At 42.7% G+C, this 13,729-nt stretch overlaps 1 protein-coding gene across 1 annotated transcript; it reads left to right on the top strand.

The window, feature by feature from the left end:
- Nucleotides 1-9,099: 9,099 nt before the first annotated feature.
- LOC137021834 (GTPase IMAP family member 3-like) lies at nt 9,100-10,332 on the top strand. Its single transcript, XM_067388811.1, has 2 exons — nt 9,100-9,187; nt 9,722-10,332. Exons 1-2 carry the CDS (start codon nt 9,100-9,102, stop codon nt 10,330-10,332), a joined length of 699 nt encoding a protein of 232 aa, XP_067244912.1.
- Nucleotides 10,333-13,729: the final 3,397 nt, after the last annotated feature.

Below are 13,729 nucleotides of genomic sequence, written 5' to 3'. Positions count from 1 at the left end.
ATTAAGTGGGTGCGAATACTCTATAGCAGTGGTCGCTCTTTATCACTGTTCCAGTAGCTCGCGAAAACAACAGAAATATAAGTGCAAAAATACATTACATTTCTTTTACTTCATTTCGGCCAATTTGCTTGTAAAAATAAATAAATCAGAATCTAAATTGGCCACGAAAAAAATACTAAATACAATCTGGGCTGTCTTTTTCTATCAAGTAGATCTTGTCTTTCATAAAGGTCGAGGTCAGGGATCTTGGGCTTAAAAAGGTTGGTGACCACTGCTCTATAAGGATCCCCTTTCCGCGGTCATTACCAATGGTCACAGATCTGATCATTTTTCTTTATCTCGAGGTACTAGGCAAGGTTGCCCCCTCTCTCCATTGTTCTTTGCAATGGCAATGGAGCCATTTGCTCAGAGGATAAGGGGGAGTGCAGCTGTGTCTGGGGTGTCTCTGGGAGGTAGGCGGCACAAAATCTCCCTATACGCAGATGACGTGTTACTTTTTCTTTCGGACCCCAAGAGTTCTGTGCCAGCGGTTGTTGACCTCATTCAGGAATTTATTTTTCTAAATCTGTTGCCTTAATTATAGGGAATGAGAAGTCCATGAATCAACCTTCCTCCTTTCCTTTTAAATATTCCGAGGATGGTTTTATTTATTTAGGTATTAATATAACCCCTATTTTTAGGAATTTGTACAAAGCCAATTTTACACCAGTGCTTGAAAAGATTAGAGATGAGTTGACCAGGTGGATGACTCTCCCTCTGTCTTGGCTGGGACGGGTTGCCTTGATAAAGATGAATGTCCTACCTCGTTTACTATATCCAATGCAGATGATTCCTATTTTACTGTCTAATAAGGTCATAAAAGAGTTGAATGGGTGGTTAAGTTCATTTATCTGGAGCAAAAGAAAACCCAGGTTAAAATTATCAAAACTTCAGTGCCCTAGTGCAAAGGGCGGTTTGGATCTCCCAAATTTCAAACTGTACCAGTTGGCTTGCCAGCTTCGATTCATTGTTGAATGGCTTAATGAAGATCCTAAATCAGTCTGGCTTGATCTTGAATCTTCACAGTCCAAATGCCCTTTACAAAACTTTTTATTATTTGTCCGTAATTCTAAGATGAGGAGAGCTACTGTATGTGTGATAGTCCTTTAGTACGTAATACTCTCAAAGCATGGCGTGCTATTCAAAGATTGGAAGATAGGATCGACACAACCTCTCCTCTTTTGCCAATCCTAAACAATCCAGAGTTCTTGCCAAGTACTATGGACTCTGGTTTCGACCTTTGGCCTGCTTATGGTATATGTAGAATAGGTGACTTATTTGAGGAGGGATCACTATTGTCCTTCGATATTATAACCTCAAAATATAACTTACCTAGGCAACATTTTTTTAGATTTTTGCAAATAAGAGATTATATATTTAGAAATACTACACTTACTTCCAAATATTCACTTTCAGTAATTGAGAAGATACTTTTAAACCCTCCTACACAAAAGTTAATTTCCTTTTTCTATAAAGCTTTGTGCTCATATGGTACAGATAACACCTCGCGCCTCAGATTAACCTGGGAAACAGAGCTTGGGGTGGATATGAATGGGAGATGGTTTGGTCTCTAGCCAATAGGCTCTCAGTCTGCAATAGAGCAAGAGCCACTCAGCTTAGGATCCTCCACAGAATACATATTACGCCTCATTTAAGACACAAATACAATCCAGCTCACTCACCATTCTGCCCCAAATGTAAATCTGACATAGGAGATTATATTCACTGTGTATGGGATTGTCATCTGATCCAGACCTACTGGTCCAGAATCGTAGCTCAGTTGAATAACATCTTAGGTTTGGCCTTGGATCCTGACCCTTTGTCTCTTCTCCTGGGTTTTCCATGTAAGCTTATTTCAAATAAGCATAAAAGACGTCTTTTTAGCCTGTTAACTTTTGCTGCCATGAAGAATTTACTAATGTTGTGGATCATTGATAAACCTCCCTCTATTAAGGGATGGCATTCAGTTATTAGAGAAATTATTCCTCTGGAACTTCTAACATGTTTTATTCACTCTACAACTGATAATTTTATTTGCATTTGGACACCATATTTGGACAGTATAAATGCCTCAATCTGTGATATTCTGAAGTTTGGTATGATATAATGTCTCCAGAGCTTTTATTTGTCTTGTTTTTTCCTTGTTCTTTGTTGGTCCTGTTGCACATTTTTGCACATAGTACAATGCCTTGTTGTTATTTTATGTATACTTTTGTGTTTATCCTCGATGTGTGTCGGGCAATTTATTTTGTTTTGTATTTGTTAAAATAAAAAAAGGTTAAAAGCTGCTAATGAGGAAGATAAGGCCTTTATCTGTATTGTATATGTTCCCGCAAATAATGTTTAGATAATGATCATTGGATTAATCTTCAAAAAGAGCCATAATTAACAATTATCAGCTTCTAACAGCCAGTTATTGGTTCAAACTAATGAATTTCCCTGTAAATTCATAGCTGTAAAGTTGATGAGGGTCTTCTCTTGTAGTTTATTCTATTCAACAGCAATAAAAAAGAAAAATATGATTTCTTATTATTTAATATTTAATTCTTTTAATTTCAGATATCTGCTGGTTTGATCTTGGTGTCTGAGTTTTAGAAATATTGTCAAGCATTTTGAAACACAATGATGACACTCTTTGTTATGTTTGTCATGTTTTGTTCATGCCAAGTGTTGTTCATCTTCCTGTAAATCACATGGTCTAAACAAAACTAGACACTTGATATTCCAGTTTTACAAAGGGAAAGATACAGGTCTCCAGTTGAAACTCACTTCATTTCTGAGAATGTCAAGCTGAAGTTATTTCTATCAGTCTATAAGACCTTTCAGGTCTTAAAGTTCTTGTTTCACTCAAAAAAAAAAAACTCTTTGAACGAACATAAAAAAATCACAGAAAGGATTTCCACATGATTAAGTTGCTTTATTTCAGCATTATGCAATTCTGTTATTCCAATTTAATGTACTTACTTTGGGTCAACTTAATTTATTAAGGTTGATTCAACTTATTTACTATGGTTGGGCAGAGCTTAATTTAATAGTGTCAGCCCAACTAATTTGCAATGTTTTGGAAAATAAATAATAAATAAATAGTTTTCATATACATTGATTTTTACAATTAATTCTTCTTGTTTAATTTTGTGATTTACATAACTTTTGTGATGTTCTGTGTTAGAAATGTGATACTGGATTCATCCCAAATTGCCTTAACCAAAAACATTGTAAAGCCTTAATTGTACATAAGTTCATTGATGGCAATGGTTTTAAAATCAACATAGGCTTACAAAGCTTTTGGGAGTTTCAACCCAGAGCACTACCACAGTGATTACTTTCTTATTAAAGCAATTTGAAAGTTTGTTAGCAGGTCCTCAACCCAAGCACAAGTGCAACACTTCACCACAATGGTAACCCTAAAACTATTAATTAACAGAAACTTTTAAATACCAACATAATAGAACAGTAAACATTAAAATGTCTTTCCATTTTCTCATCTTCCTAAAAACTGCTTAAAATAACACTTTATTTCAACATTTACACTCCTAGTTCAGCCTCTTTGCAAAGCATGATGGGAAGTGAAAATCCTGTTTGATTGAGTCCTGGTTGGGTTTACTTGATTGAAACATGTTATTTTAATATGAAAACATCAAATTAAGTCAAAGAGTAATCGTTTCAAGTCAATTTAACATGAATCGATCACATTTAAACCAGAAACCTGATACAATGGTGTTGAATCAAAATAAATTGTTTAAATAAACTGAACAGCATCAAAAAATCTTTTTTTTTTTTTTTTTTTTTGAGTGTTGGATAACAAAAAAGAAGGGCAACATAGATGTAACAAGGTAAATTTATTGGGCAATTTATTGTGATTTATCATTTCCTTATTCTAAATACATTCTATATACAAAAACTGGAAAAAAAAACAAACTTTTTACTTATTTCTTTCTTTCTGAACTTTAGTCCTTTATCTTGTTATACCCTATATCTGTGGACAAACCTAAATGTTTAATGTACAGAGTTAGGCATGCTTCCAGAGCATTTATTTTATGATTTTCACTCAGATGGTATCAGAAAATGTTATGGTTTAGCATGATGATGGTTAAATTAAAACACTTTAACAATAAGACACTGTAGACTGTTACAACAGAGACACCGGAAGCAGAGATAAAAGCAGTTGGGTTGTTTGAGACAATCAGCAGAGCAAACAGGTAAGTGAATGGTGATAATGAAGGTCTTGGAGGTGAATGAGAGGTAATACTGTCCTTATTCTTTGTGTTGCCGGTGATGGTGGAAGGAGACGCTGGAGATGGCTGACTGGAACACTCACACACACAAGCAGGTAGGAACACGAGGAGTACTGGAGACAATGGAGACGAAGGAGATGATGAAGACAGGTAAGTATCACTTTGAGAGTCCTTGAGGTAAGTGTACCACAGGTAGTATCACGAACGAGACCGGACAATGTGTGTGTGTGAGTGTGGGGTTCTTATAGTGTGACTGATGACTGTGGTGATGAGCTTCAGGTGGCGGTGATTAGAATTCCGGTGATTGAGTGCGCGGGTAAGGGAGTGACGTGGAACCTGACGTGTCTGTGACAGTACCCCCCCTCCCACGGCCCGCTCCTGAGGGCCGAGGACCCCGACGTCGTGGTGGTCGTCCTCGAGGTCGTGGGGCAGGTCTGTCCGGGTGGTTGGTGTGGAAAGTCTGTAACAGAGTAGGATCAAGGATATCATTCTTAGGGACCCATGAGCGTTCTTCGGGACCGTAGCCTTCCCAATCCACCAGATATTCTAAAAGACCACCACGGCGCCGGGAGTCCAGGATCTCTCGAACCTCGTAGGCAGTCCCATCGTCCAGGATGAGTGGAAGGGGGGGCTCGACGGCTGCCACGTCAGGTTCTGTGGAAGGAAGAACAGAAGGGTGGTGAGGTTTTAGGAGTGACACATGGAAGGTTGGATGAATTCTTTTATATTGTGCAGGAAGTTGTAACCGGTAGGTGACGGGGTTGATCTGTCGGAGGATGATGAATGGGCCAATGAAGCGGGGACTCAGCTTCTTGCAGGGCAGGCGCATCCTGAGGTCTCTGGTGGACAGCCAGACCTTCTGCCCCGGTTGGTAGTTAGGAGCGTGGGAGCGCCGAAGGTCGGCTGTCATCTTGCGCCTGCGCAGGGCTCTCTGCAGCTGGTGATGAGCTGAGTCCCATACCCTCTCGCTCTCCCGGAACCAGTAGTCGACTGCTGGCACGTTGGAGGGTTCCCCGTCCCAGGGGAACAGTGGGGGCTGGAAGCCGAGCACGCATTGGAAAGGTGTTAATCCTGTAGTAGCTTGACGGAGGGAATTCTGGGCGTACTCGGCCCAGCCCAGGTACTGGTTCCAGGAGTCCTGGTGGCCATGACAGAAGGTACGCAGGAAGCGCCCAATCTCCTGGATCTTCCGTTCCGTCTGCCCGTTCGACTGAGGATGGTATCCAGACGATAGGCTGACGGTCACACCCAGGAGGGAGAAGAACGCCTTCCAGACTTGAGAGATAAATTGAGGTCCTCTATCAGAGACTATGACTTCGGGGATTCCATAATGACGGAAGACATGGTTGAACATTAATTCCGCTGTGGCCATGGCAGTGGGTAGACCTTCCAGGGGGATCAGACGGCAGGCTTTGGAGAAACGGTCTACGACTACCAGAATACAGGTGTGACCATCAGATTCAGGGAGGTCGGTAACGAAGTCTACTCCCAGGTGTGACCAGGGTCTCTCAGGAACGGGCAGAGGATTGAGCTTGCCGGTAGGAAGATGGCGTGGGCTCTTGGAGATGGTGCACTCCCTGCAGCCCTGCACGTACCTTCTGACGTCGCTGGCCATGTTTGGCCACCAGAAGCGCTGTTTGAGCAGCGAGAGGGTCTCATTGACCCCCGGGTGACCAGTGCCAAGTGATGAGTGAACGGAGTGCAGGAGTGGAGTGCGTCGTGTCCTGGTGATGTAACGCAAGCCTTGGGGACAACCCGGCGGAGTGCGTGAGGAGGCATTGGAGGAGGGTAAGGTCTCTTCCGACCATTCGATGGGGCTCATGAAGAGAGACTCGGGCAGGATAGTTTCAGGGTCATCATTCTTCTCCTCGGGAGCGTGGAGACGTGAGAGAGCATCGGCCTTGAGGTTCTTCGACCCGGGGCGGTATGATATGGCGAAGTTAAATCTTGAGAAGAACATTGCCCATCTGGCTTGACGTGGGTTGAGTCGTTTGGCGGCTTTCAGATACTCAAGGTTTTTATGGTCAGTAAGAACTTGGAAAGGGTGGTTAGCTCCCTCCAACCAATGCCTCCACTCCTCAAGGGCGAGCTTGACAGCCAGGAGTTCACGGTCCCCAATGTCGTAGTTTACCTCCGCCGGGTTGAGCTTGCGGGAGAAGAAGGCGCATGGATGGAGCCTACTTGGATTCCCCTGCTGCTGTGAGAGGACCGCTCCCACTCCGGTGGTGGAGGCGTCCACCTCCACGACGAATGGTAACTCTGGATTGGGGTGGACGAGGAGGGGAGCGGTGGTGAAGGCTTTCTTGAGGGTCTCAAAAGCTTCTGTGGCAGGCTGGGACCAGGACAGAGACTTGGGCTGTTTACGGAGCAGGTTGGTGAGTGGGCTGACGATGGTGCTGTAATTTGATGAAGCGACGGTAGAAATTGGAGAAGCCGAGGAAACGTTGGAGTTCTTTAATGGTAGTGGGAGTTGGCCAGTTCTGGATGGCGGAAACCTTCCCCTCGTCCATCCTGATGCCACTGTGGTCAATCACATATCCCAGGAAGTGGACAGAGGACTGATGGAAGGAACACTTCTCTGCTTTTAGGAAGAGTTGGAACTGCCGTAAGCGTTTGAGGACCTCCGCAACATGGTGGCGATGTTCGGCCAAGCTCCGGGAGTAGATGAGGATGTCATCAATATACACCAGAACGAACTTGTGGAGGAACTCCCGGAGCACCTCATGGATGAAATCCTGGAATACGGAGGGGGCGTTGACCAGACCATACGGCATCACAAGATATTCATAGTGGCCGGTGGGCGTGACGAAGGCTTCCACTCGTCCCCCTCGCGTATCCGGATGAGGTTATACGCGCTGCGGAGGTCCAGCTTGGTGAACACAGTGGCACCGCGGAGATGTTCCAGGGCCGCTGGGACGAGGGGAAGTGGATACCTGAATTTCACGGTAATCTTGTTCAGTGAGCGATAATCGATACAGGGCCGCAAGCCTCCGTCCTTCTTGGCCACGAAGAAGAAGCTTGAAGCAGCAGGGGAAGTAGACGGGCGGATGTATCCTTGGTTAAGGGCCTCTTTAATATATTCCTCCATGGCCTTCTCCTCCGGTACAGATAGGGGGTAAATGCGTCCCCTAGGCACTGGCTCACCCGGTAACAGATCGATGGCGCAGTCCCATGGCCGGTGTGGAGGAAGCTTGGAGGCGCGTTGCGGGCAGAAGACGTCACTGAAGGGGGCGTAGTCGGGTGGAACATCGACGGAGCGTTTTTCCACAGGACTTTCGATGGAGGTAGCGTTCACGGAGATATTCTTGGAGAGAGGAGATCTTGGAACAGGAAGTTCTGGGAAACAGCTGGAGAAGCAGTAGTCGCCCCACTTCAGGACTTCGCCCGTGCGCCAGGAGATGGTGGGATTGTAGAGTTCCAACCACGGGCGCCCTAGAACCACGTCAGCGGTGGATTCCTCCAGAACCAGCAGATGGATGGTCTCAGAGTGGAAGATACCCACTTGCAGTAGAAGGGGACCAGTAACGCGACGAACCATCTTTCGGCTTAGGGGTTTGCCCGTGATGGAGTGGACCTGGTAGTTAATCGGAGAAGGCGAGGTCTTGAGCCCGAGGTGTCGACAGAGGGCGCCGGAGATGAAGTTTCCTGCTGACCCTGAATCGAGGAGCGCCACCACTGGAACGGAAGCATTAGCAGCAGTAAGGTTTACGATAGTAGTGAGTGGTTTCATCTTTTGGATTGAAGGAATGATAGCACTCACCACAGGTCGAGGAGGACGGGTTGGGCATGTGGAGATGACATGCCCAGGGGATCCACAGTACAAGCAAAGATTCAGGGTCAGCCTTCTCCGCCTTTCTGCTGGAGACAAACGTGAGTTATCCACTTGCATGGGTTCGGTGGCTGGTTCTGGAGAGCTGACGGGTTCGGACCGACGGAGGAGGGTGGTGGTCAGTGGTTGGCCCTGGTGCTCAAGGAGACACGACTGCATACGAGAACCCACACGGATGGCGAGTTGGATGAATTGTTCGAGTCCCATGGAGTCCTCGTATGCAGCGAGATGCAACCGCACATTAGGCTCCAAACCTTGTCGAAAGGTGGTGATGAGGGCTTGTTCATTCCAGCCGCTGGTTGCGGCGAGCGTTCTGAACTGCAAGGCATAACCGTTAACAGTCTGGTTTCCTTGTTTTAAATTGTACAGTTTCTCACCAGTAGAAGAATCAGCCAAAGGTCTTCCGAAGACTTCTCTGAAGTGGGAGATGAACGCTGGATAGGATTTTACGACTGAGCCTTTTTGAGTCCAGAGGGAATCCGCCCATTGAAGGGCCTTACCTTGCAGTTGGGAGATTATGAACGCTATCTTCGCCGTTTCGGTGGGATAGAGGTGCGGCTGCATCTCCAGGACCAACTCGCACTGAAGAAGGAATCCGCTGCAATCCTCTGCCGATCCTGAGTAGGGCGCTGGTTTGGCCATGGGACTGGCGGTGTAAACAGGTGAAGCAGCGGTGACAGTGGATGCGGAAGTGGCAGCGGTGAGGGGTCCTGGCGACGGTGACTGTGGTTGAGGGGTGAGTGCTCGGCGCAATGCGTCCACGAGCTCTTGAAATGGGTCATGGTAGCTCATGCTGATGTATGGCTGTTATGGTCCGGTCTTCTGTTACAACAGAGACACCGGAAGCAGAGATAAAAGCAGTTGGGTTGTTTATTGAGACAATCAGCAGAGCAAACAGGTAAGTGAATGGTGATAATGAAGGTCTTGGAGGTGAATGAGAGGTAATACTGTCCTTATTCTTTGTGTTGCCGGTGATGGTGGAAGGAGACGCTGGAGATGGCTGACTGGAACACTCACACACACAAGCAGGTAGGAACACGAGGAGTACTGGAGACAATGGAGACGAAGGAGATGATGAAGACAGGTAAGTATCACTTTGAGAGTCCTTGAGGTAAGTGTACCACAGGTAGTATCACGAACGAGACCGGACAATGTGTGTGTGTGAGTGTGGGGTTCTTATAGTGTGACTGATGACTGTGGTGATGAGCTTCAGGTGGCGGTGATTAGAATTCCGGTGATTGAGTGCGCGGGTAAGGGAGTGACGTGGAACCTGACGTGTCTGTGACATAGACACTTTTGTAGATAATTTGTGTATAACATTATGTACACATTGGATAAACAAAGACAGAAAAAAAAAACTTGAAATCTAATCTGATTTACTGTAGACATGTTTCCAAAAATCAGATTTAACTGGATTTCAAGTCACATATGGATATTTAAATGGTTTGTAAAATTATTAAAATTATTAAATTATATTAAATTAGTATTATTAAAAATATTCTTTTAATTTATTTATCTTTTGGATTTCCTCATGTTTTTTTTTTCTGACAGAACTAAGAGTTGTTGTTCTGGGGTTGCAGAAAATATGATAAAGCCTCTGTGATAAACAGGCTTTTAGGTGATGAAGTTGCATCTGACAGACATTTTGTGAAGTCTGTGAGAAATGACGGTGACGTGAATGGAAGGAAGATCACTCTGATTAACACTCCATGCTGGTGGCAGATATTTGGTTTGCAGGATTCACCAGAGGTCGTCAAACAGGAGCTGGTTTGCAGTGTCTTCAAGTGTCCACCGGGACCTCATGTGTTTCTGCTGGTCATTAACCTCAGTTTGCCTTTCACTGAAGAAAACAGACTCAGCATTGAGAAGCACTTTAGTCTGTTTGGTGAGAGGATCTGGAGACACACTATAGTGCTCTTCACACGAGCCGATTCACTGAAGGACAGAAACATTGAGCAGCACATAAAGAATCAAGATCTGCAGCAGATCATACAGAGATGTGGAAAAAGATATCACATCTTTGATTTCAAAAACAAAAGTGTTGGAGTCAAAGAACTGCTTGGTAAGATTGATGATGTTGTAGCAACAAACAGTGACAAGCATTTTGAAACACATGATGACATGCTACTGGAGATAAAGAGAAAGAGAGATGAAAACGAAAATGAAGCAAAAGCTAGACAAAAAAGGTTGCAGGACAAAAGAAAACTGCTGAAAGAATCAAGTAAGTAATTCATAGAAATGTGCAGTAATAGTTAAATGTTTGAATACATTTGACTGGATTTATGTTTCTCATGAACATTTTGACATGATTAATATTTGTCTACAAAACTAATTTGAAGTTCAAAATACAAATCTTATTATTAACAAAACTGAAGTTGTTTTTAAAAGTGTAGCTTTTTAAAAAAAAAAAAAAATTGAAGATGGACTGTGTGTTGATGAGCACTTGATGATGCTTCAAAAAATTTAGTTATTTTTTTATGTTTGAAATTACATGTTTACGCATTTCTCAGATGCTTTTACCCAAAACGACTTGCATTGCATTCAATGTGTACATTTTATCAGTTGTGAATCAATAACTCGACTTTGGTGTTGCTAGCTAAATTGTAGGAGTTTATACAAATTAATTTGTGTATCATGTTCAGTCATTACATCATTTTCAGACTTCCATTTTTGTTATTTAAGAGTTGATCATCATAATTAGGGGCCAAGCACCAACGGTGCATAGGTACCTATTGCATCTGTTGGCGTTCTTTTTATTTTCGATTCTTCTTCTTCTTCTTCTGCTCTTGGAGTCTATGGCAGCCCATAGAACCGCTTGCGGGAAAGTTGTGAAATTTGGCACACAGTTAGAGGACAGTCTGACCGTTGTCCATAGCAAATTTGGAGTCTCTAACTCAATCCCTCTAGCGCCACCAGCTGTCCAAAGTTGCACTAATGTTTATGCTAATAACTTTTGAACCGTAAGGGATAGAAACAAAATTCTTTTCCCTCTGATTCCTTGGGTCAAGCACCCTATGACGTAATTTTCCATCATGAAAATTTTTCCGCCATTTTGAATTTTCTGAAAAACCTACTTTTTCAAACTCCTCCTAAGCCATTACTCCAATTTTCATGAAAATTGAATCAGATCATTTTCAGACCATGCCGACAAAAAGTTATGGAATTCAAGTCGACTCCTCAAACCGTTTTCGAAAAACACGCAAACGAATTGTACGTAGTGCTTGCGAAAATAGAAGTGAGGCTGTATCTCTGTAACGCTTTATCGTATTCAGACCAAACTTGGTACATGTCATCATAAGCATGACCTGAGGCATCATGCAGTGTTTCGGTGCAGCGCCACCTACTGGTGCGGAGAAATGAAAAATGGCTATTTTTGCTTATAACTTCTGATGGCTTTGTCCAAGCAACATCGTTACGAAACTGGTATGTGTCTTTGGCACCATGTCCTTACAATACTCAAAAAGTTTTGGTGCAGCGCCACCTTGTGTTCAAAAGTTATAACAAAATTTACAAAATTGCTGATAACTTTTGACAATATTAACTGATTGTAATGAAACTGGTATATTCCTTGGGTCATGCTGAGAACACAGATATCAAATTTGACATAGTAAACTTCCTGTCCGCCATATTGTTTTTCTTTAAAAACCTACTTTTTCGAACTCCTCCTACAACGTTGCTCAGATTTTCACCAAAATCGAACAGTATCATCTTCAGACCATGTCGAAAAAAAGTTATGGATTTCAATTTGATATATCAAACCGTTTTCATATACCTGAGCAATGATTTTCAGGCATGATGCAAAAAACACTCTTGAAGCTGCAATGCTTTGGCATATAGACACCAAACTTTGCAAGTGTTATTGTCACCTCACTCTGACCATACCACATTAATTTGGTCACAGCGCCACCTATTGGTCAAATGTGATGAACTAGTAAATCCTCATTTTTTATCATTTTTCAGCTCGTTTGCCTACAATGATCTTAATAGGTCTTTAATTGCTCACGGTTGCAGTTGGTCTGATGCTCATGGCCGTGTTGGCTGGCTTCTTGCGCCGCTTTTTGAGCTTGGCCCCGCAATTGCTGCTTGCAGCTATATATTTTTTTACTATTATTGGTCTTACACATGGAAAATAACCAGAATAAAGAATGAGTAGATTTCAAGAATGAGAACTTTTTAAAACATGTAAATAAGTACACTTTTTCTAAAAAGCCTAATTAAATCCTGACATTTTTATATTTTTTTCAAGAAGCTGTGGCTCCTTTCTCAGAAATAAGGATTGCACTGCTTGGTTGGATCCTTTCTGGGAAGAGTTCAACCATACAAACTATCTTTAATGATGTAAAGGTTGAAAAAGGAGACACAGAAAAATGCCCAATATATTCAAATCATGGCAGAAAAATAACTGTGTTGGACACTCCAGGCTGCTGAAAGTATTTCTCGCCTAAATTCAACCCAAAGTTTCTGCAGGCTGCAATCCTGGAGAGCATCGGCCGGTCACAACATATGCAATTCCCTCATGCCGTGATCTTGGTGATTCCTGTTGATACTGCATTCAAGAATGAACAGAAATGTATCATTAAAGAGTATATGGCCATTCTTGGAGAAGACATGTGGAAACACACCATAGTTCTGTTCACATGGGGCGACAGGATCCCAGATGTTTCAATCGAGCAGCACATTGAGAGTGAAGGTGACGCCCTCCAGTGGCTGATTGAGAAATGCAGGAACAGATATCACGTCTTTGACAACACAGACAAGAAGAACAGAGATCAAGTCCAGGAGCTGCTCCAGAAGATCGATGAGATGGTGGCAGAAAACAGTCTGTTCTGTCTCAAAACTCAATGTGCTGCAGAAGTGAATGTCCACGAGACGGATACACAACAAGACGAGGAAAGAAGTCTGAACACTGACCAGTTACTGAAACTGATGTACCAGGAGATGAAAAACAGGCGTAAAGAGATCAAAAGGAAGCAAGGGATGGACTTTGGAGCCAAAGCCAAAAGTTTTAATAGCATGGATGGCCGTCCAGAATGTAAACTGGCGATTCTGTTTAATACTCATATAGCTGCAAGCAGCAGAGGAACATGTTAAATTAACTCGTTCTGTGTCATCTTCCTCTTTCAGTGTCAGCTGATGAGAAAATCATGGAGAAGATAAGAAGAGAAGGAAGCAGATGGGAAACAATTATAATGGATAGCGTCTTGAACATTCAGAATCCTGAAGCATGTATTAGCTTTACATGAAATACAGTATTTAAAGCAATTTCATATATATATATATATATATATATATATATATATATATATATATATATATATATATATATATATATCCTGGTAAAATTAATATTCTCTGCATCCCCCATACAGATGAAGATTTGCTTGCAAAAAATGTGTTGGGCTGGTTTAAAAAATATGAGGACTACAGCCAATCTGAAACATCAGGATATGAAACAAGCTCTGAATTCTCTGACCTTCCAGAAACTGATCTGATTTCTGAGACAACACACACGTCAAAACTTCAGTGTGAAAATGATGCATGCCAGTAAAAATCAAAACTATTTCTTACTCTGTTTATTACTCTGCTTAATTTTTTTGCATAAACATATACACTGAATAAACTTTTA

Source organism: Chanodichthys erythropterus, chromosome 6, assembly GCF_024489055.1.
Source record: "Chanodichthys erythropterus isolate Z2021 chromosome 6, ASM2448905v1, whole genome shotgun sequence".
In the NCBI taxonomy this organism is placed as follows: Eukaryota; Metazoa; Chordata; class Actinopteri; order Cypriniformes; family Xenocyprididae; genus Chanodichthys; species Chanodichthys erythropterus.
This window is presented reverse-complemented; position numbering and strand designations above follow the sequence as displayed.